Source organism: Oncorhynchus tshawytscha, linkage group LG13 (assembly GCF_018296145.1).
Source record: "Oncorhynchus tshawytscha isolate Ot180627B linkage group LG13, Otsh_v2.0, whole genome shotgun sequence".
NCBI lineage: Eukaryota > Metazoa > Chordata > Actinopteri > Salmoniformes > Salmonidae > Oncorhynchus > Oncorhynchus tshawytscha.
Window position 1 is genome coordinate 71816770 of NC_056441.1, and position 23450 is coordinate 71840219.

The window sequence follows — 23450 nt, forward strand, 5'->3', positions numbered from 1 at the left end:
GCAGATGATGATGTGCAAGTAGAGATACTGGGGTGCAAAAGAGCAAGAAGATAAATAACAATATGGGGATGAGGTAGTTGGGTGTGCTATTTACAGATTGGCTGTGTACAGGTGCAGTGATCGGTAAGCTGTTCTGACAGCTGATACAAAGATAGGGCTGACTACTGCCCCCTTTGGAGGAATTGCGTGCCCATAGTAAACAGAAAACAAAATCTGTCAAAAATTGCTAATATATGCATATAATAATTATTATTGAATAGAAAACACTCTAAAGCTTCTAAAACCGTTCAAATTATGTCTGTATGTAAAGCAGAACTCTCAGGGCAGCCATTCTCCCAAACTCTCTCTTGTCATCATGAAAGTTGGCCCAACTTTGACGTCATCGCCCCCACCCTTCCCAACCAGCTACAGATCTGGGAACAGTTCCTATCTCTTCAGCACGGTGTCCTCTTTCAGTGGGGCCTCTCATTGTGAGAATCGTGTGCTCCCTCGAGTTTTGGCGGGCTGAAACCTCCGGGTCACGCGAAAATACATGTACTTTCATGCGCGCGTCGGGTCCGGAGCTCTCTTTGTTCCAGGTTTGACCAAACAATGTAGGTTTGTCTGTTCGAGCTAAGGATTGGTTTGCATGTTTAGAACATGCTAAAGTTTGATTCTGCACTTAGTTTGACCAGTTTAGTCGACATATAATATGTAATTTTGAAGTTTAGATGCGCATCCACTAGAATTTTGGCTGCATTTCAACCGGAATTTGTCGTGTTTGATAACCTAAAGACACAGACTTGAAAACCAAACGCAGTTTTTGGTAAGTATAACTCCTTCCACGTCTTCTGATCGAAGAACATCAAAGGTAAGGGAATATTTATGTGTTAATTTTGGGTTTCTGTGGACTCCAAGATAGCGGAGTCATATTGCTAATCTATGAGCGCCATCTCATATTATAGCCTAGTGAACGAATTCTGTAACGTTAAAAATAAATGTAACACAGCGGTTGCATTAAGAAGAAGTGTATCTTTCTAACTATATGTAGAACATGTATATTTAGTCAAAGTTTATGATGTGTATTGCTTGTTATCTGACGTTATCTGCCGGGGCTATCCTCATTTCTCCGGACATTTGAGTAGCATTTTTTGAACATGGCGTCATTGTAAACAGAGATTTATGGATATAAATTTCATTATTATTGAAAAAAACATAAATGTACTGTATAACATGTCCTATTACTGTCATCTGATGAAGATTTTCAAAAGGTTAGTGAATTATTTTTCTTTTAATCCTGCGGTTGTTGATTGCATATTTTGTTCACCGTGGCTATTCAAATTAGCTGTGTCTTTGGTGGTGGTTTGACAAAAATATGTGCTATGTTTTCGCCGTAAAACATTTTAGAAATCTGACTTGCTGGCTAGATGAACAAGGTGTTTATCTTTCATTTGAGCTATTGGACTTAAAGTTAGAGAGGGAGATATAAGATTCCAGCTTCAGTGAATTTTGCAATTCGTTCCAGTCATTGGCAGCAGAGAACTGGAAGGAAAGGCGGCCAAAGGAAGTGTTGACTTTAGGGATGACCAGTGAAAGATACCTGCTGGAGCGCGTGCTACGGGAGGGTGTTGTTATGGTAACCAATGAGCTGAGATAAGTCGGGGCTTTACCTAGCAAAGACTTATAGATGACCTGGAGCCAGTGGGTTTGGCGACGAATATGTAGCGAGCATAGTCAGTCAACGAGAGCATACAGGTCACAGTAGTGGGTAGTATATGGGGCTTTGTTGACAAAACGAATGGCACTGTGATAGACTACATCCAGTTTGCTGAGTAGAGTGTTGGAGGCTATTTTGTAAATTACATTGCTGAAGTCAATGATCGGCAGGATAGTCAGTTTTACGAGGGTATGTTTGGCAGCATGCGTGAAGGAGGCTTTGTTGTGAAATAGGAAGCCGATTCTAGATTTAATTTTGGATTGGAGATGCTTAATGTGACTCTGGAAGGAGAGTTTACAGTCTAACCAGACACCTAAGAATTTGTAGTTGTCCACATATTCTAAGTCAGAACCTTCCAGAGTAGTGATGCTAGTCGGGCAGGTGGGAGGGTGCGGGTAGCAATCGGTTGAAGAGGATGCATTTAGTTTTACTAGCATTTAAAAGGCAGTTGGAGGCCATGGAAGGAGTGTTGTATGGCATTGAAGCTCGTGGAGGTTTGTTAACACAGTGTCCAAAGAAGGGCCAGATGAATACAGAATGGTGTCGTCTGCGTAGAGGTGGATCAGAGAATCTCCAGCAACAAGAGCGACATCATTGATATATTCAGAGAAAAGAGTCCGAGGCCCGAGAATTGAACCCTGTGGCACCCCCATAGGGACTGCCAGAGGTCCGGACAACAGGCCCTCCGATTTGAAACACTGAACTCTATCTGAGAAGTAGTTGGTGAACCAGGCGAGGCAGTCATTTGAGAAGCCAAGGCTATTGAGTCTGCCAGGTCAATGAAGATGGCTGCACAGTACTGTCTTTTATTGATGGCGTTTATGATATCTTTCAGGAACTTGAGTGTGGCTGAGGTGCACCCACGATCAGCTCGGAAACCTGATTGCATAGTGGAGAAGGTTCGGTGGGATTCTAAATGGTCGGTGATCTGTTTGTTAACTTGGCTTTCAAAGATTTTAGAAAGGCAGGGCAGGATGGATATAGGTCTATAACAGTTTGGGTCTAGAGTGTCTCCCCCTTTGAAGAGGGGGATGACCGCACCGGCAGCTTTCCAATCTTCGGCGATCTCAGACGATACAAAAGAGAGGTTGAATAGGCTAGTAATAGTGTGTGCAACAATTTCGGCAGATCATTTTTGATAGAGAGGGTCCAGATTGTCTAGCCCAGCTGATTTGTAGGGATCCAGATTTTGCAGCTCTTTCAGAACATCAGCTGTCTGGATTTCGGTGAAAGAGAAGTGGGGAGGGGGGGCTTGGGCAAGTTGCTGCAGGAGGTGCAGAACTGTTGGCCAGGGTAGGGGTAGCCAGGTGGAAAGCATGGCCAGCCGTAGAAAAATGCTTATTGAAATTATCGATTGTCGTAAATTTATCGGTGGTGACAGTGTTTCCTATCCTCAGTGCAATATTCAGCTGGTAGGAGGGGCTCTTATTCTCCATGTATTTTACAGTGTCCCAAAACATTTTGGAATTAGTGCTACAGGATGCAAATTTCTGTTTGAAAAAGCTAGCCTTAGCTTTCCTAACTGACTGAATATATTGGTTACTGACTTCCCTGAAAGTTGCATATCGTGGGGGCTATTCGATGCTAATGCAGAACGCCACAGGAATTTTTTGTGCTGGTCAAGTGCAGTCAAGTCTGGGGTGAACCAAGGGCTATATCTGTTCTTAGTTCTAAATTTTTTGAACGGGGCATGCTTATTTAAGATGGTAAGGAAAGTACTTTTAAAGAACAAGCAGGCATCCTCTACTGACGAGATGAGGTCTATACCCTTCCAGGATACCTGGGCCAGGTTGATTAGAAAGGCCTGCTCGCTGAAGTGTTTTAGTGAGCGTTTGACAGTGATGAGGGGTGGTCGTTTGACCGTGGACCCATTACGCACGCAGTCAATAAGGCGGTGATCGCTGAGATCCTGGTTGAAGACTGCAGAGGTGTATTTAGAGGGCAAGTTTGTCAGGATGATATCTAAGAGGGTGCCCATGGTTACGGATTTAGGGTTGTACCTGGTAGGTTCCTTGATAATTTGTGTGAGATTGAGGGCATCTAGTTTAGATTGTAGGACGGGTGTTAAGCATGTCCCAGTTTAGGTCACCTAAAAGTACGAACTCTGAAGATAGATGGGGGGGCAATCAATTCACATATGGTGTCCAGGGCACAGCTGGGGGCTGAAGGGGGTCTATAACAAGTGGCAACTGTGAGAGACTTGTTTCTGTAAAGGTGGATTTTCAAAATTAGAAGCTAGAATTGTTTGGGCATAGACCTGGATAGTATGGCAGAACTGCAGGCTATCTCTGCAGTAGATTGCAACTCTGCCCCTTTTGGCAGTTCTGTCTTGTCGGAAAATGTTATACTTAGGGATGGAAATTCCAAGATTTTTGGTGGCCTTCCTAAGCCAGGATTCAGACACGGCTAGCACATCAGGGTTGGTGGAGTGTTGCAAAGCAGTGAATAAAATAAACTTAGGGAGGAGGCTTCTAATGTTAACATGCATGAAAGTATAAATTAATGTGCAGTTTAAATGTATGTGCATATTATGTGTGAGTGAGAAAATGATGGAGTGTTTGTGTGTGTGTTTTTTGGAGTGACAGTGTGTGTGTGTGTGTGTTAGTGTGTGTGTGTGTGTGTGTAGGGCCCTGTGAGTGTGCTTTGAGACAGTGCAAATATTGAATGAATAGGTCTACCCGTGTAGCTCAGTTGGTAGAGCAATGCTTGCAATGCCAGGGCTGTGGGTTTGATTCCCATGGTGGACCAGTACAAAGAGAATGTATGCACGAACTACTGTAAGTTGCTCTGAATAAGAATGTCTGCTAATTGACTAAAATGTAATAAATATACAAGGTAAACTCAGTCTGTGTATTTATTTATCAGTTGTATTGCTTAAGGATAGAAGCTGTTCAAGAGCCTGTTGTTGTCAGACTTCATGCACAGGTAGCAGAGAAAATAGACTATGGCTTGGGAGGGTGGGGTCTTTCATGATTTTCAGGGCCTTCTTTTCACAACGCCTGATATAGAGGTCCTGGATGGCAGGGAGCTCGGCCCCAGTGATATACTGAGCTGTCCACACAACCCTCTGTAGCGCCATGCGATGGAGGGTGGTGCTATTGCCATACCTAGCAGTGATGCAGCCAGTTAATATGCTTCAATGGTACAACTGTCAAACTTTTTCAACCTCCTGAGGGCGAAGAGGCACTGTCGCGCCCCATCAGCTTCTTCGTCTTGCTGACCATACTGCCAGGTCACTGACCTCCTCCCTGTAGGCTGATTCATCGTCGCCGGTGATTACGCCTACCACAGTCGTGTCATCAGCCAACTTGATAATGGTGTTGGAGTCGAGCGTGGCCACAAAGTCGTGGGTGAACAGGGAGTTTGACTAAGCACCCCACCCCCTACCCGTGGGCCGCTATGTTAAGGGTCAGCGTGGTGAAGGTGATGTTGCCTACACTCACCACCTGGGGTTGGCCCGTCAGGAAGTCTAGGATCCATTTGCAGAGGGAGGTGTTCAGACCCAGAGTCCTAAGCTTGGTGACAAGCTTGGAGGGGATAATGGTGTTGAACACTGAGCTGTAGACAATGAACAGCATTCTCACATAGGTAGTCCTCTTATCTAGGTGGATGAGGGCAGTGTTGAGAGCAATGGATCTGTTGGAGCAGTAAGCAAATTGGAGTGGGTCTCCGTGGCGGAAATCTTTGTGGGCTATACTTGGCCTTGTCTCAGGATGGTAAGTTGGTGGTTGAAGATATCCCTCTAGTGGTGTGGGGGCTGTGCTTTGGCAAAGTGGGTGGGGTTATATCCTTCCTGTTTGGCCCTGTCCGGGGGTGTCCTTGGATGGGGCGACAGTGTCTTCTGACCCCTCCTGTCTCAGCCTCCAGTATTTATGCTGCAGTAGTTTGTGTCAGGGTCTAGGGTCAGTTTGTTATATCTGGAGTACTTCTCCTGTCCTATTCGGTGTCCTGTGTGAATTTAAGTGTGCTCTCTCTAATTCTCTCTTTCTCTCTTTCTTTCTCTCTCTCGGAGGACCTGAGCCCTAGGACCATGCCTCAGGACTACCTGACATGATGACTCCTTGCTGTCCCCAGTCCACCTGGCCGTGCTGCTGCTCCAGTTTCAACTGTTCTGCCTTATTATTATTGGACCATGCTGGTAATTTATGAACATTTGAACATCTTGGCCATGTTCTGTTATAATCTCCACCCGGCACAGCCAGAAGAGGACTGGCTACCCCTCATAGTCTGGTTCCTCTCTAGGTTTCTTCCTAGGTTTTGGCCTTTCTAGGGAGTTTTTCCTAGCCACCGTGCTTCTACACCTGCATTGCTTGCTGTTTGGGGTTTTAGGCTGGGTCTCTGTACAGCACTTTAAGATATCAGCTGATGTACGAAGGGCTATATAAATACATTTGATTTGTTTTGATTTGAGTCTAGGGTGGCTGAGATGGTGGAGTTAATGTGTGCTATAACCAGCCTCTCGAAGCACTTCATTATTTCAGAAGTGAGTGCTACATGGTAGTAATCATTGTTGCATGAAGCATTGGAATTCTTAGGAACAGGGATGATTGTGGTCATCTTAAAACATGTGGGGATTACAGACTGGGACAAGAAGAGGTTGAAAATGACTGCCAGCTGTTCTGCACATGCTCTGAGAACGCATACTGGAATACCGTCAGGGCCTGTGGCCTTGTTGGTGTTGACCTGATTAAAGAACCTTCTCACGTGGGCCTCGGAGTGCGAGATCACCCAAAACAAAACAGATATGGGACCAGGCTAGCTCTTTTAGCACATCCGATCCCAAATGTACCCAACAGACTGTCAGCCAACTGGTGCCACTTTTAGTGTGATGAGGCATGGGTGAATACATTCCTGCACTGTGAGTCATATAGCGAATGGAGAGGAGCCCTGGCTAAATGAATGGCCATTGTTGCCAGGACACTTTCATAGGGAGGGAAAGACAATTGACAATCGCGTTTTAGGAGCTGTGGTAGTATGGTCCACACAGATGCTAAAGTAGAGAATGGCTTGTATTCTAACCTATTCAATTAAAACAGGTCGCCAGACTTACAGGAACAGTCAAAACATTGTTGTTCTCCAAGAATGCACATTTGCATTCATGGACTTAACACATTTTTGGTGACAAAACATTGTTGTCAATCCTTTGCATAACAACATACATCCACATGCTTTCTTGCTGTGAGCGGAGAATAATGTTATTTTCAATTAGACACGACATTAGCCTACCTCAGTGTCCCGGACACAGCACCACATGTGCTGCTCTTCACTGGTCCTACTATCTCTGTCTGCCTTTCCCTATAAATCCACCTGTTGAATCCAGGACCTGCAAGTTTAGCCACGTAAGTTTCTTTCTCATAGTCTGTATCGGCGATCCTACGCTGTCCAGTGTTATGTGTCTGTTTGTGTGAGAGCACTCATGTCCATGTGTGTGTGAGTGCTTACATCCATGTGTGTGAGTGTGCGTGTGTGTGGTATGTGGGGAGGCAGGACCGTGTGTATAAATAGCGTGGCGGGGGGGGTGTACTGTAGCTGGCATGGGGCAATGAAAACACTACAACCTATCTACTAAATCTATGTCTCTTTATTTCTATCTCTTTCCTCTTATGTCTTCACTTCTGTGTTTACTTTTATCTCTTTACTTTTATCTCTTTCCTTCTGTCTTTACTTCTATATCTTTCCTTCTCTCTTTCCTTTTATCTCTTTACTTCTATCTCTTTACTTCTGTCTTTCCTTTAATCTCTTTTCTTCTATATCTCTACTTCTAGGTCTTTACTTCTGTCTTTCCTTTAATCTCTTTTCTTCTATATCTCTACTTCTAGGTCTTTACTTCTGTCTTTCCTTTAATCTCTTTTCTTCTATATCTCTACTTCTAGGTCTTTACTTCTGTCTTTCCTTTTTCATTACTTCTGTCTTTACTTCTGTCATTATCTGTCTTTACTTCTGTCATTACGTCTGTCTTTACTTCTGTCATTACGTCTGTCTTTACTTCTTCTTTACTTCTTCTTTCCTTTTATTTCTTTCCTTTAATCTCTTTTCTTCTATATCTTACTTCTAGGTCTTTACTTCTATGTCTTTCCTTTTCTCATTACTTCTGTCTTTACTTCTGTCTTTACTTCTGTCATTACTTCTGTCTTTACTTCTGTCATTACGTCTGTCTTTACTTCTGTCATTACTTCTGTCTTTACTTCTGTCATTACGTCTGTCTTTACTTCTGTCTTTACTTCTGTCTTTCCTTTAATCTCTTTTCTTCTATATCTCTACTTCTAGGTCTTTATTTCTGTCTTTCCTTTAATCTCTTTTCTTCTATATCTCTACTTCTAGGTCTTTACTTCTGTCTTTCCTTTAATCTCTTTTCTTCTATATCTCTACTTCTAGGTCTTTACTTCTATGTCTTTCCTTTTCTCATTACTTCTGTCTTTACTTCTGTCATTACGTCTGTCTTTACTTCTGTCTTTACTTCTGTCTTTCCTTTTATTTATTTCCTTTAATCTCTTTTCTTCTATATCTCTACTTCTAGGTCTTTACTTCTATGTCTTTCCTTTTCTCATTACTTCTGTCTTTACTTCTGTCTTTACTTCTGTCATTACTTCTGTCTTTACTTCTGTCATTACGTCTGTCTTTACTTCTGTCTTTACTTCTGTCTTTACTTCTGTCTTTACTTCTGTCTTTACTTCTGTCATTACTTCTGTCTTTACTTCTGTCTTTACTTCTGTCATTACTTCTGTCTTTACTTCTGTCTTTACTTCTGTCATTACTTCTGTCTTTACTTCTGTCATTACTTCTGTCTTTACTTCTGTCATTACGTCTGTCTTTACTTCTGTCATTACTTCTGTCTTTACTTCTGTCATTACTTCTGTCTTTACTTCTGTCATTACGTCTGTCTTTACTTCTGTCATTACTTCTGTCTTTACTTCTGTCATTACGTCTGTCTTTACTTCTGTCATTACTTCTGTCTTTACTTCTGTCATTACGTCTGTCTTTACTTCTGTCATTACGTCTGTCTTTACTTCTGTCATTACTTCTGTCTTTACTTCTGTCATTACTTCTGTCTTTACTTCTGTCAATACTTCTGTCTTTACTTCTGTCATTACTTCTGTCTTTACTTCTGTCATTACGTCTGTCTTTACTTCTGTCTTTACTTCTGTCTTTCCTTTTATTTATTTCCTTTAATCTCTTTTCTTCTATATCTCTACTTCTAGGTCTTTACTTCTGTCTTTCCTTTAATCTCTTTTCTTCTATATCTCTACTTCTAGGTCTTTACTTCTGTCTTTCCTTTTCTCATTACTTCTGTCTTTACTTCTGTCATTACTTCTGTCTTTACTTCTGTCATTACGTCTGTCTTTACTTCTGTCATTACTTCTGTCTTTACTTCTGTCATTACGTCTGTCTTTACTTCTATCTTTCCTTTTATCTATTTACTTCTATATATTTCCTTCTATCTCGGAACCCACTCTTTCTTTCTGTGTCACTATTTCAGTCTCTTACTAAACTCAGCAAAAAAATAAATGTCCTCTCACTGTCAACTGTGTTCATTTTCAGCAAACTTATCATGTGTAAATATTTGTATGAACATAACAAGATTAAACAACTGAGAAATAAACTGAACAAGTTCCACAGACATGTAACTTACAGAAATTGAATAATGTGTTCCTGAACAAAGGAGGGCAGGGTCGAAATCAAAAGTAACAGTCAGTATCTGGTGTGGCCCCTAGCTGCATTAAGTACTGCAGTGCATCTCCTCCTCATGGACTGCACCAGATTTGCCAGTAATTGCTGTGAGATGTTACCCCACTCTTCCACCAAGGCACCTGCAAGTTCTCTGACATTTCTGGGGGGAATGGCCCTAGCCCTCACCCTCTGATCCAACAGGTCCCAGACGTGCTCAATGGGATTGAGATCCGAGCTCTTCGCTGGCCATGGCAGAACACTGACATTCCTGTCTTGCAGGAAATCACGCACAGAACTAGCAGTACGGCTGGTGGCATTGTCATGCTGGAGGGTCATGTCACGAAGAGCCTGCATGAAGGGTACCGCATGAGGGAGGAGGATGTCTTCCCTGTAACGCACAGCATTGAGATTGCCTGCAATGACAACAAGCTCAGTCCGATGATGCTGTGACCATGAAGGACTCTATACCTCCAAATCGATCCTGCTCTAGAGTACAGGCCTCGGTGTAACGCTCATCCCTTCGAAGATAAATGCGAATCCGATCATCACCCTTGGTGAGACAAGCCACGACTCGTCAGTGAAGAGCACTTTTTGCCAGTCCTGTCTGGTCCAGCGACGGTGGGTTTGTGCCCATAGGCGACATTGTTGCCGGTGATGTCTGATAAGGACCTGCCTTACAATAGGCCTACAAGCCCTCAGTCCAGCCTCTCTCAGCCTATTGCGGACAATCTGAGCACTGATGGAGGGATTGTGCGTTCCTGGTGTAACTCGGGCAGTTGTTGTTGCCATCCTGTACCTGTCCCGCAGGTGATGTTCGGATGTACCGACCCTGTGCAGGTGTTGTTACACGTGGGCTGCCACTGCGAGAACGATCCGCTGTCCGTCCTGTCTCCCTATCTTATGTGTCTCACAGTATGGACATTGCAATTTATTGCCCTGGCCACATCTGCAGTCCTCATGGCTCCTTGCAGCAGGCCTAAGGCATGTTCACGCAGATGAGCAGGGACCCTGGGCATCTTTCTTTTGGTATTTTTTAGTGTCAGTAGAAAGGCCTCATTTGCGAGAACATAACTGTGACCTTAATTGCCTACTGTCTGTAAGCTGTTATTTATGGTTCATTGAATAAGCAGGGGAAACCGTGTTTAAACCCTTTACAATGAAGGTCTGTGAAGTTATTGGAGTTTTACGAATTAGCTTTGAAAGACAGGGTCCTGAAAAAGGGACATTTCTTTTTTTGCTGAGTTTATCTCTAGCCTTAATCTTAGCCTCTCTAGGCCACTGCAGAATCTCTCATCTTGCAGTCATAATTTGTAGACTTACATAATTAGTCTATCTCTTGCTCTCCCTCCCTAATTTTCTCAGAATCTCTCATTCACACATACCACTCCTCCTTCTCCCCCTCTTGATCTTACACATTTAAATGGCCTCCCACTGGGCCCAGACATAATTTCAACATCTAGTGTTCATTTACATTTGGTTGAGTTGTCAACTAACATGAATTCAACGTGAAACTTCAAGTCACTTCCTGTTGAATGCGGAACAAAGAAGAGCTTGGTTTTGTTTGTTTGAAAGTTTGTTGTTTGAAAGTGTATTGGAAGGTTCTTGGTAGCTAGCTTCTTAGTTTGGATCCAGCGACGCAGTTGGCATCAGTTGCTGGGACTGCTTGTTTCTTTCCAGTGATCCTGCTGACCAAGGACAGGTCTGAGGAGCTATTTGGCGTCGCAGCTAGCCTAGCTACTAGCTAGCTGCATATCAAGTTAGCAGGGTTTTCTTGAAAGTAGCCCACGACGCGGTTAGCCATTGTGGCTGGGACCGTGGATTGTCCCGGGTTTGTGATTGTCTAGATCCCTGCTGTTTGTTGTTTTCAATCTTCCCCGTGACCTGCCTGTCTGGAACTGCGAGGATTAACAAAATAGATGGATTCATGAGGAGGAAAATTATGTGGATATATTGAAGCAACTTTCCAAGACATCAGTCAGGAAGTTAAAGCTTGGTCGCAAATGGCTCTTCCAAATGGACAATGACCCCAAGCATACTTCCAAAGTTGTGGCAAAATGGCTTAAGGACAACAAAGTCAAGATATTGGAGTGGCCATCACAAAGCCCTGACCTCAATCCTATAGAAAATGTGTGTGCAGAACTGAAAATGTGTGTGCAAGCAAGGAGACCTACAAACCTGACTCAGTTACACCAGCTCTGTCAGGAGGAATGGGCCAAAATTCACCCAACTTATTGTGGGAAGCTTGTGGAAAGCTCCCCAAAACATTTGACCCAAGTTAAACAATTTAACGGCAATGCTACCAAATACTAATTGAGTGTATACTAATTGAGTGTACTGACCCACTGGGAATGTAATGAAATAAATAAAAGCTGAAATAAATCATTCTCTCTACTATTATTGTGACATTTCACATTCTTAAAATAAAGTGGTGATCCTAACTGACCTAAGACAGGGAATTTTTACTAGGATTAAATGTCAGGAATTGTGAAACACTGAGTTTAAATGTATTTGGCTAAGGTGTATGTAAACTTTCGACTTCAAATGTAATTCATTTGATGATACAGCAGTAGCAATACAAGGATATAACATCTATAGAAGAGACATAAATGCTTATGGGTGAGGTGTTGCTGTATATATTCAGAGCCATGTAATGCTTAGAGAAGATCTTATGTCAAGTGTTATTGAAGTGTTGTGGTTGCAGGTTCACTTGGCACATCTAAAGCCTTTTCTTTTGGGGTGTTGCTATAGGCCAACAAGTGCTAACAGTCAGTATCTAATAACGTGTGAAATGCTTGATGGTGTATGTGATGTAAACAAAGAGGTCTGCTTTCTTGGGGAATATTGACTGGTTTTCATCGAGCTGTCTGCTCAAGAGGAAGCTTCTTACTGTAACCAGTGCCTGTAATCTGGTTCAGGTTATTAATCAACCGACCAGGGTGTTTACAAACACTATAGGAACAAGATCATCCACATATATCGATCACATTTTTACTAATGCTGTGGAACTTTGTTCTAAAGCTGTATCCTTACCCATTGGATGCAGTGATCACAATATAGTGGCAATATCCAAGGCAATATCCAAGCCAAAGTTCCAACAGCTGGGCCTAAAATAGTGTATAAGAGATCATACAAAAGATTTTGCTGTGACTCTTATGTGGATGATGTTAAAAATATTTGTTGGTCTGATGTGATTAATGAGGAGCATCAAGACGCTGCACTTGATGAATTGATGAAATTGCTTCTTCCAATTATTGATAAACATGAACCTTTTAAGAAACTGACTGTTAGAACTGTTAAGTCTTCGTGGATTGATGAGCAATTGAAAAACTGTATGGTTGAAAGAGATGGGGGAAAAAGAAGTGGCTAATACGTCTGGCTGCACATCTGACAGGCTTACATACTACAAATTGAGAAATTATGTTACTAAACTCAACAAAAAGAAGAAGAAACTGTATTATGAAGCCAAGATCACTGATATAAAGAATGATGGAAAAAAGTCCCTCTACTCTTTTCTATTTTTACCAATGACCTGCCACAGGCATTAAACAAAGCATGTGTGTCCCATGTATGCTGATGATTCAACCATATACGCATCAGCAACCACAGCTAATGAAGTCACTGAAACCCTTAACAAAGAGTTGCAGATTGTTTTGGAATGGGTGGCAAGTAATAAACTGGTCCTGAACATCTTTAAAACTAAGAGCATTGTATTTGGTACAAATCATTCCTTAAATTCTAGACCTCAGCTGATTCTGGTAATGAATGGTGTGGCTGTTGGACAAGTAGAGGAGACTAAATTACTTGCCATTACTTTAGATTGTAAACTGTCATGGTCAAAACATATAGATTCAATGGTTGTAAAGATGGAGAGAGGTCTGTCCATAATAAAGAGATGCTCTGATTTTTTGACACCACACTCCAAAAAGCAAGTTCTGCAGGCTCTAGTTTTGTCTAATCTCTATTGTTGTCCAGTCGTGTGGTCCAGTGCTGCAAGGAAAGACCTAGTTAAGCTGCAGCTGGACCAGAACAGAGCGGCACATTTAGCTCTTCATTGTAATCAGAGGGCTGATATAAACACTATGCATGTCAGTCTCTCTTGTCTAAGAGTTGAGGAAAGACTGACTGCATCACTTCTTGTTTTTATAAGAAACATTAATGTGTTGAAAATCCCAAATTGTTTGCACAGTCAGCTTACACACAGCTCTGACACAGACACGTATCCCACCAGACATGCCACCAGGGGTCTTTTCACAGTCTCCAAACCCAGAACAAATTCAAGAAAGTGTACAGTATTATATAGAGCCCTAATTGCATGGAACTTCCTTCTATCTCATATTGCTCAAATAAACAGCAAACCTGGTTTCAAAAAACAGATAAAGCAACAGCTCGAGGCACTACTCCTCTCCCCTATTTGACCTATATGGTTTGTGTGTATGCACTGATATATAGGCTACATGTGCCTTTAATTTTTTTTTAATGTAGTTCTGACTTTGAGCTGTTCTTGTCTATTGATGTTCTGTATTAAGTCATTCTGTATTGTGTTTCGTGTTCTGTGTGGACCCCAGGAAGAGTAGCTACTTCTTTTGCAAAAGCTAATGGGGATCCTAATAAAATACCAAATACCAAATCAACAAAAAATGGCATCATGTCATTGAATTTATGTTAAAAGTTTGGTGGAAAAAATATGAAATTCCCAACATCATCACATTCAATGTTTTTGTTGAAATTACGTGGAAACAATGTTGATTCAATGAGTTTTTGCCCACTGGGCTGTGTTTGCAAAGAGGGCTTGGTAGATAGGAGCAGCTTAGACTGGTCCGTGATAGATTAGTGGGTCAGGACACATACTGTATATAACAAAATAGTATCCTCCTATTCTGTTTTTGACAGTTGCCAACTCCTGAATAGCATCATCTGCACAAACCCGCTGGGTGTGCAGTACACGTACATATATATTCTGCCATTTTGGTACAAAGTAAAAACACATAACACCTAAACATAGGCCGGGGTATAGTGAGGGGGGTATGGCTGGAGGCCAAGGACACGAGCTGGGACATGGAATGGAGAAGATCACGTCAAGGGTTGACTACAGACCAATAGGGTTTGGGGGTGGGTAGGTCTCAGAACCCAAAGCGTACAACAACAGTCCTAAATGCAGGTCTGTGAGAGAATACATTTACAGTAAAAAGTGATCACTCATTTTCCATTGGCAGAGCAAACTGTCTCTATAAAAACACCAGATTAAATGTTTTTGTGTATGTACCAGTCCTGACAAAATAGTGACTGAAACTCTCCCTGTGAAGCTGCTACTGCCAACTGGAAGGGTGGAGACAGAATGGAACTACAAAAGCCTGCTTTCAGCTTCCAGCAAAGGCCTTCACTGCTATGAAATATGCCCTATCATAAGCATGTTGCTGTCCAAAAGAAACAAAGACCCAAAGTCAATCTGACACAGATAAAGGGAGACGGTACTGTTGGTTTGCTTAGGATGTTTATATTGCATTGGATGAGTTAACCATGTTCTGCATTGGAGGAGTTAAACAAGTTCTGTATCGGAAGAGTTAACCAAGTTCTGTATCGGAAGAGTTAACCAAGTTCTGTATCGGAAGAGTTAACCAAGTTCTGTATCGGAAGAGTTAACCATGTTCTTTAACCATGTTCAAAGTTAAATGGCTCACAAGCAGCTCCAATTGTGGACATTTTCAGTGGATATTGACGGGAAACATCATCTGTCCTGAAATTATAATAAGCAATGCGCAGGAACGTCTTCTCTTGAATAGCCAACTGTTATGCCATGTCACCATCAGCTAAGGGACCTGGTACATGGAATCTGAGGAGTCCAAGATGATCGCCCTCTCTAAGTCAGATGCAAACTAACCAAACTAACCTGGGTACTTTAACCTTTCAGGGGGGACTGTACAGGGATACCATTACATAGACTCTTGCTTTTCCTTGATTCACACACACACACACTTATTTATTTTATTTTTATTTCACCTTTATTTAACCAGGTAGGCCAGTTGAGAACAAGTTCTCATTTACAACTGTGACCTGGCCAAGACATAGCAAAGCAGTGCGACAAAAACAACAACACAGAGTTACCCATAAACAAACATACAGTCAATAACACAATAGAAAAATCTATGTACAGTGTGTGGAAATGTAGAAGATTAGGGAGGAAAGGCAATAAAAAGGCCGTAGAGGTGAAATAATTACAATTTAGCATAAACACTGGAGTGATAGATGTGCAGATGGTGATGTGCAAGTAGAGATACTGAGGAGCTAAAGAGCAAGAAGATAAATAACAATATGGGGATGAGGTAGTTGGGTGTTCTTTTTACAGATTGGCTGTGTACAGGTGCAGTGATCGGTAAGCTGCTCTGACAGCTGACGCTTAAAGTTAGAGAGGGAGAAATAAGTCTCCAGCTTCAGTGATTTTTGCAATTCGTTCCAGTCATTGGCAGCAGAGAACTGTAAGGAAAGGCGCCCAAAGGAAGTGTTGACTTTGGGGATGACCAGTGAAATATACCTGCTGGAGCGCATGCTACGGGAGGGTGTTGCTATGGTGACCAATGAGCTGAGATAAGGTGAGGCTTTACCTAGCAAAGACTTATAGATGACCTGGAGCCAGTGGGTTTGGCGACGAATATGTAGTGAGGGCCAGTCAACGAGAGCATACAGATCGCAGTGGTGGGTAGTATATGGGGCTTTGGTGACAAAACAGATGGCACTGTGATAGACTACATCCAGTTTGCTGAGTAGAGTGTTGGAGGCTATTTTGTAAATGACATTGCCGAAGTCAAAGATAGCTAAGATAGTCAGTTTTACGAGGATATGTTTGGCGGCATGAGTGAAGGAGGCTTTGTTGCGAAATAGGAAGCTGATTCTAGATTTAATTTGGATTGGAGATGCTTAATGTGAGTCTGGAAGGAGAGTTTACAGTCTAACCAGACACCTAAGAATTTGTAGTTGTCCACATATTCAAAGTCAGAACTGTCCAGGGTAGTGATGCTGGTCGGGCGGGTGGGAGGGTGCGGGCAGCTATCGGTTGAAGAGCATGCATTTAGTTTTACTAGCATTTAAAAGCAGTTGGAGGCCACAGAAGGAGTGTTGTATGGCATTGAAGCGAGTTTGGAGGTTTGTTAACACAGTGTCCAAAGAAGGGCCAGATGTATACAGAACGGTGTCGCCTGCGTAGAGGTGGATCAGAGAATCTCCAGCAACAAGAGCGAAATCATTGATATATTCAGAGAAAAGAGTCGGCCCGAGAATTGAACCCTGTGGCACCCCCATAGAGACTGCCAGAGGTCCGGACAACAGCCCATCCAATTTGACACACTGAACTCTATCTGAGAAGTAGTTGGTGAACCAGGCGAGGCAGTCATTTGAGAAGCCAAGGCTCTTGAGTCTGCCAATAAGAATGCGCTGATTGACAGAGTCGAAAGCCTTGGCCAGGTCAATGAAGATTGCTGCACAGTACTGTCTTTTATCGATGGCGGTTATGATATGGTTTAGGACCTTGAGCGTGGCTGAGGTGTACCCATGACCAGCTCGGAAACCAGATTGCATAGTGGAGACGGATTCTAAATGGTCGGTGATCTGTTTGTTAACTTGGCATTCAAAGATTTTAGAAAGGCAGGACAGGATGGATATAGGTCTATAACAGTTTGGGTCTAGAGTGTCTCCCCTTTGAAGAGAAGGATGACCGCGGTAGCTTTCCAATCATCGGGGATCTCAGACGATATAAAAGAGAAGTTGAATAGGCTAGTAATAGGGTTTGCAACAATTTCAGCAGATCATTTTAGAAAGAGAGGGTCCAGATTGTCTAGCCCAGCAGATTTGTAGCGTCCGGATTTGGGTGAAGGAGAAACGGGGGGAGGCTTGGGCAAGTTGCTGCAGGAGGTGCAGAGCTGTTGGCCAGGGTAGGGGTAGCCAGGTGGAAAGCATGGCCAGCCGTAGAAAAATGCTTATTGAAATTATCAATTGTTTCAGAGCTTGCGGTAGGAATCCGGAGATGTGGTAGAGAAAAAGCTGTCCGATATGCTCTGGGTTGATATCGCGCTGTGCAGACTGGCAGGTATTGACCGAGCTGAGGCTGGCTGGTGTCCGAATTAACAGTGAAGACCGCTTGCAGTGGCTAACTGACTACTAGCTAGTAGCTAGTTAGCTGGCTAGCTCCTGATGGGGGTTCCGGTTCTAAAGTATAACAATAGCAGATCTGTACAACATTGGGTGAGGCGGGTTGCAGGAGAGTATATTCATTGGAACAACCAAGATGCACAACCAACATACACAGTGTGACTAAATAGTACCTGTATGAGTTCAGGTCTGAGGTTGATGGTGCAGAGCCAGTCTCCCAGTCGAGGGTAGCTGGCCAGAGCCTGGGTCCTCTGTCTCTCAGGCACTCTCTGCTTACACTGCAGCTGCTTACAGATGTACTTAGTCAGCTTCACCTGGAGGGGGCGACAACACAAACACAAGAGTCTCCAAAAATGTTGATGGGGAAAATGTAATTAAGAATGTTCACAAAATAACTGAAACAGAGACGATGCTAAGCAAAAGCATAATCCTGAAAGTAATTATAACAAAGTAGAACAAAATGAGTGGAAACTAAAACTTGCAGCACAGTGTGTGGGAGTTTCATTTAATTTTAACAAAGGAGACTGACAACAAACTGACAACTGCAGGTGTGAAACCCACTGATGTTTGAGAACAAACTGCACAGTATTTCTTTTTTGTTATTTTCAGCTTGAGGTCTGGTGTTCTATGCAAAACACAGGTGAGAAGTGAGACCAAGCTCAGGCTGAGGAAATCCCCCTGTCAACTGAAAGAGAGACAGAGAAAGAGAGAGAGAGAGAGAGAGAGAGATCCACTGAGTGTAGATGAGAACACCTACTCTTTCCATGACATAGACTGACCAGGGGAAAGCCATGATCCCTTTTTGATGTCACTTGTTAAATCCACTTCAATCAGTTAAGATGAAGGAGAGGAGACAGGTTAAAGAAGGATTTTTAAGCCTTGATGCAATTGAGACATGGATTGTGTATGTGTGCCATTCAGAGGGTGAATGGGCAAGACAAAAGATTTAAGTGCCTTTGAATAAGGGGTATGGTAGTAGGTGCCATGCACGACGGTTTGTGTCAAGAACTGCAACGTTGCTGGGATTTCACGCTCAACCTTTTCCTGTGTGTATCAAGAATGGTCCACCACCCAAAAGATACAACTTGACACAAATGTGGGAAGCATTGGAGTCAACATTGGCCAGCATCTCTGTGGAACGTTTTTTCTACACCTTGTCGAGTCCATGCCCCAACGAATTGAGGCTGTTCTGAGGGCAAAAGGGGTGGGGGGGGTGTAACTCAATATTAGGAAGGTGTTCCTAATGTTTTGTACACTCAGGCCTAAAAAAGGACAACTTTGTCTCAGAAGCACCTCAGTGATAAAAACTCTCAAGAACATAAATGTAGAATGTTGATGAAGGAGAGGACACGAGGAGAAAAAGCGGGGGAGGGGACAGGTAGAGGGGGAGGTAGAGGGGGAGGGGACAGTTTCAGTTCATCTATGACTTAATGTGTTTTTAACAGTTCTCCCCTCAGAGCAGCTAACAGCAAATAGTCCTCATTACATACAAACTCAAAGGAACACAGAGCAATTTGTGTCATGGGGGCGTTGGCCTGTGCCACTGCCATGACAACTGAGCGCCATGGAAACCCTGAAAAAATCTTTATTTATCATAAGGGGCTGCAGTGGGGGGGGGAATAGACCAGAGGGCCGCCAGTTGCCCATCCCTGAGTATAGCAGAGTCAAGATGTCACCTTACCTTTGGATTCCAGACCCAGATAGCAAGCTTTACCTGGCAACCACTGGCAACCACTTTCGTCACACTAATCTTCCGGCGCCAACAGAGATTACCTCCTCACTTCGCGTTCCTAGGAAACTATACACTATTTTGTTTTTTTTGTGTTATTTCTTACATTGCTACCCCAGGAAATCTTAGGTTTTATTACATACAGTTGGGTGGAACTATTGGATATAAGAGCAACGTCAACTCACCAACATTACGACCAGGAATACTTTCCCGAAGCGGATCCTCGGTTTGGTCCACCACCCAGGACAATGGATCGGATCCCAGCCGGCGACCCAAAACAACAGGGCCGCAGAAGGGGCAGACGGAGCGGTCTTCTGGTCAGGCTCCATTGACGGGCACATCGCTCACCGCTCCCTAGCATACTACTCGCTAATGTCCAGTCTCTTGACAACAAGGTAGACGAAATCCGAGCAAGGGCTGCCTTCCAGAGAGACATTAGAGATTGTAAAGTTCTTTGTTTCACGGAAACATGGCTCACTCGGGATACGTCATCAGAGTCGGTACAGCCACCTGGTTTCTTCACGCATCGTGCCGACAGAAACAAACATCTCTCTGGTAAGAAGAAGGGCGGGGGTGTTATGCCTTATGATTAACGAGACGTGGTGTGATCATAACAACATACAGGAACGCAAGTCCTTTTGTTCACCTGACCTAGAATTCCTTACAATCAAATGCCGACAGCACTATCTACCAAGAGAAGTCTTCGATCATAATCACAGTCGTGTATAACTTCATTTGACTCTATGTAAACTGGAAACCACATATCCTGAGGTTGCATTTATTGTAGCTGGGGATTTTAACAAGGCTAATCTGAAAACAAACCCTGGATCATTGTTATTCTAACTTCCGCGACGCATATAAAGACCCCCTGCCCTCCTTTCGGAAAATCTGACCACGACTCCAATTTGCTGCTCCCAGCCTATAGACAGAAACTAAAACAGGAAGCGCCCGTGCTCAGGTCTGTTCAACGCTGGCCCGACCAATCGGATTCCACGCTTCAAGATTGCTTCAATCAGGTGGACTGGGATATGTTCTGCATAGCGTCGGACAATAACATTGATGAATACGCTGATTCGGTGAGCGAATTTATCAGCAATTGCATCGGTGATGTTGTACCCACAGCGTCTATTAAAACATTCCCCAACCAGAAACCGTGGATTGATGGCAGCATTCGCGCAAAACTGAAAGCGCAAACCACTGCTTTTAATCAGGGCAATGTGACCGGAAACATGACCGAATACAAACAGTGTAGCTATTCCCTCCGCATGCCAATCAAACAAGCTAAGCGTCAGTATAGAGACAAAGTAGAGTCGCAATTCAATGGCTCAGACACGAGAGGTATGTGGCAGGGTCTACAGTCAATCACGGACTACAAAGGGAAAACCAGCCCCGTCGCGGACCAGGATGTCTTGCTCCCAGACAAACTTAACAACTTCTTTGCTCGCTTTGAGGACAATACAGTGCCACTGACACGGCCCGCTACCAAAACCTGCGGACTCTCCTTCACCTGCACACTCCAATGTGAGTAAAACATTTAAACATGTTAACCCTCGCAAGGCTGCCGGCCCAGATGGCATCCCCAGCCGCGTCCTCAGAGCATGCGCAGACCAGCTGGCTGGAGTAATTACGGACATATTCAATCAATCCTTATCCCAGTCTGCTGTTCCCACATGCTTCAAGAGGGCCACCATTGTTCCTGTTCCCAAGAAAGCTAAGGTAACTGAGCTAAATGACTATCGCCCCGTAGCACTCACTAACGTCATCATGATGTGCTTTGAGAGACTAGTCAAGGACCATATCACCTCCACCCTACCAGACACCCTAGACCCACTCCAATTTGCTTACTGCCCCAATAGGTCCACAGACGACGCAATCGCAATCACACTGCACACTGCCCTAACCCATCTGGACAAGAGGAATTACTATGTAAGAATGCTGTTCATCGACTACAGCTCAGAATTTAACACCATAGTACCCTCCAAAATCATCATTAAGCTCGAGACCCTGGGTCTCAACCCGGCCCTGTGCAACTGGGTCCTGGACTTCCTGACAGGCCGCCCCCAGGTGGTGATGGTAGGTAACAACATCTCTACCCCGCTGATCCTCAACACTGGGGCCCCACAAGGGGCCCTCTCCTGTACTCCCTGTTCACCCATGACTGCGTGGCCATGCACGCCTCCAACTCAATCATCAAGTTTGCAGACAACACTACAGTGGTAGGCTTGATTACCAACAACGAGGAGACGGCCTACAGGGAGGAAGTGATGGCCCTCGGAGTGTGGTGTCAGGAAAATAACCTCACACTCAATGTCAACAAAACAAAGGAGATTATAGTGGACTTCAGGAAACAGCAGAGGGAGCAGCCCCCTATCCACATCGACGGGACAGTAGTGGAGAAGGTGGAAAGTTTTAAGTTCCTCGGCTACACATCACGGACAAACTGAATGGGTCCACCCACACAGACAGGGTGGTGAAGAAGGTGCAGCAGCGCCTCTTCAACCTCAGGAGGCTGAAGAAATTTGGCTTGTCACCAAAAACACTCCAACTTTTACAGATGCACAATCGAGAGCATCCTGTCAGGCTCTATCACCGCCTGGTACGGCAACTGCTCCGCCCACAACCGTAAGGCTCTCCAGAGGGTAGTGAGGTCTGCACAACGCATCACCGGGGACAAACTACCTGCCCTCCAGGACATCTACACCACCCGATGTCAACAACCACCCGAGCCACTGCCTTTTCACCACGCTATCATCCAGAAGGTGAGGTCATTACGGGTGCATCAAAGCAGGGACCGAAAGACTGAGAAACAGCTTCTATCAAGGCCATCAGACTGTTAAACAGCCATCACTAACATTGAGTGGCTGCTGCCAACATACTGACTCATCTCTAGCCACTTTAATAATGAAAAAATTGATGTAATAAATGTATCACTAGCCACTTTATATAATGTTTACATACCCTACATTACTCACCTCATATGTATATACTGTACTCTATACCATCGACTGCATCTTACCTATGCCATTCGGCCATCACTCATTCATATATTTTTATGTACATATTTTTTTCATTCCTTTACACTTGTGTGTATAAGGTAGTTGTTGTGAAATTGTTAGGTTAGATTACTTGTTAGATATTACTGCATGGTCGGAACTAGAAGCACAAGCATTTCGCTACACTCGCATTAACATCTGCTAACCATGTGTATGTGACAAATAAAATTTGATTTGACATTACAGCCTTATTATAAAATGTATTATTAAATTGTATTTTTTTCTCATCAATCTACACACAATAACAGGTTTTTAGAAAGGTTTGTCAATGTATAAAATAAAATAAACAGAAATATGACATTTACATAAGTGTTTAATCAGTATTTTGGCAGCGATTACAGCTTAGAGTCTTCTTGGGTATGTCGCTACAAGCTTGGCACACCTGTATTTGGGGAGTTTCTCCCAATGTTCTCTGCACACCCTCTCAAGCTCTGTCAGGTTGGATGGGGAGAGTCACTGCAGAGGTATTTTCAGGTATCTCCAGAGATGTTCGATCAGGTTCAAGTCCGGGCTCTGACTGGGCTACTCAAGGACATTCAGAGACTTGTCCCGAAGTCACTCCTGTGTTGTCTAGGCTGTGTGCTTAGGGTCATTGTCCTGTTAGAAGGTGAACCTTTGCCCCAGTCTGAGGTCCTGAGTGCTCTGGAGCAGGTTTCCATCAAGGATCTCTCTGTACTTTGCTCCGTTCATCTTTCCTCGATCCTGACTAGTCTCTCAGTCCCTGCCACTGAAAAACATCCCCACAGCATGATGCTGCCACCACCATGCTTCACCGTAGGGATGGTGCCAGGTTTCTTCCAGATGTGAAGTTTGGCATTCAGGCCAAAGACTTCAATCTTGGTTTCATCAGACCAGAGAATCTTGTTTCTTGTAATTATTTCGCCTCTATGGCCTATTTATTACCTACCTCCCTACTCTCTACATTTGCACACACTGTACATAGGTATTTCTATTGTGTTATTGACTGTATGTTTGTTTATTCCATGTGTAACTCTGCGTTGTTGTTTTTGTTGCACTGCTTTGCTTTATCTTGGCCAGGTCGCAGTTGTAAATGAGAATTTGTTCTCAACTGACCTACCTGGTTAAATAAAGGTGAAATAAAAACAAATTAATAAATTGTTTCCCATGGTCTGAGAGTCTTTAGGTGCCTTTTGGCAAACTCCAA

General features: G+C 43.5%; 1 protein-coding gene across 3 annotated transcripts in view; it reads right to left on the bottom strand.

Annotated features, from left to right (window-relative positions):
- The window catches only part of LOC112265641 (kinase suppressor of Ras 1), a 64129-nt gene that overhangs the window by 23858 nt on the left and 16821 nt on the right, over positions 1-23450 (bottom strand). For 2 of the 3 annotated variants that reach the window (XM_024443157.2, XM_042296307.1), the window contains exon 2: positions 17677-17817. In XM_024443157.2, coding sequence (XP_024298925.1) covers positions 17677-17817 — 141 coding nt within the window. Of the gene's footprint in view, positions 1-6922; positions 7341-17676; positions 17818-23450 lie in introns of those variants that run through there. The other variant, XM_042296308.1, reaches the window with a different exon arrangement.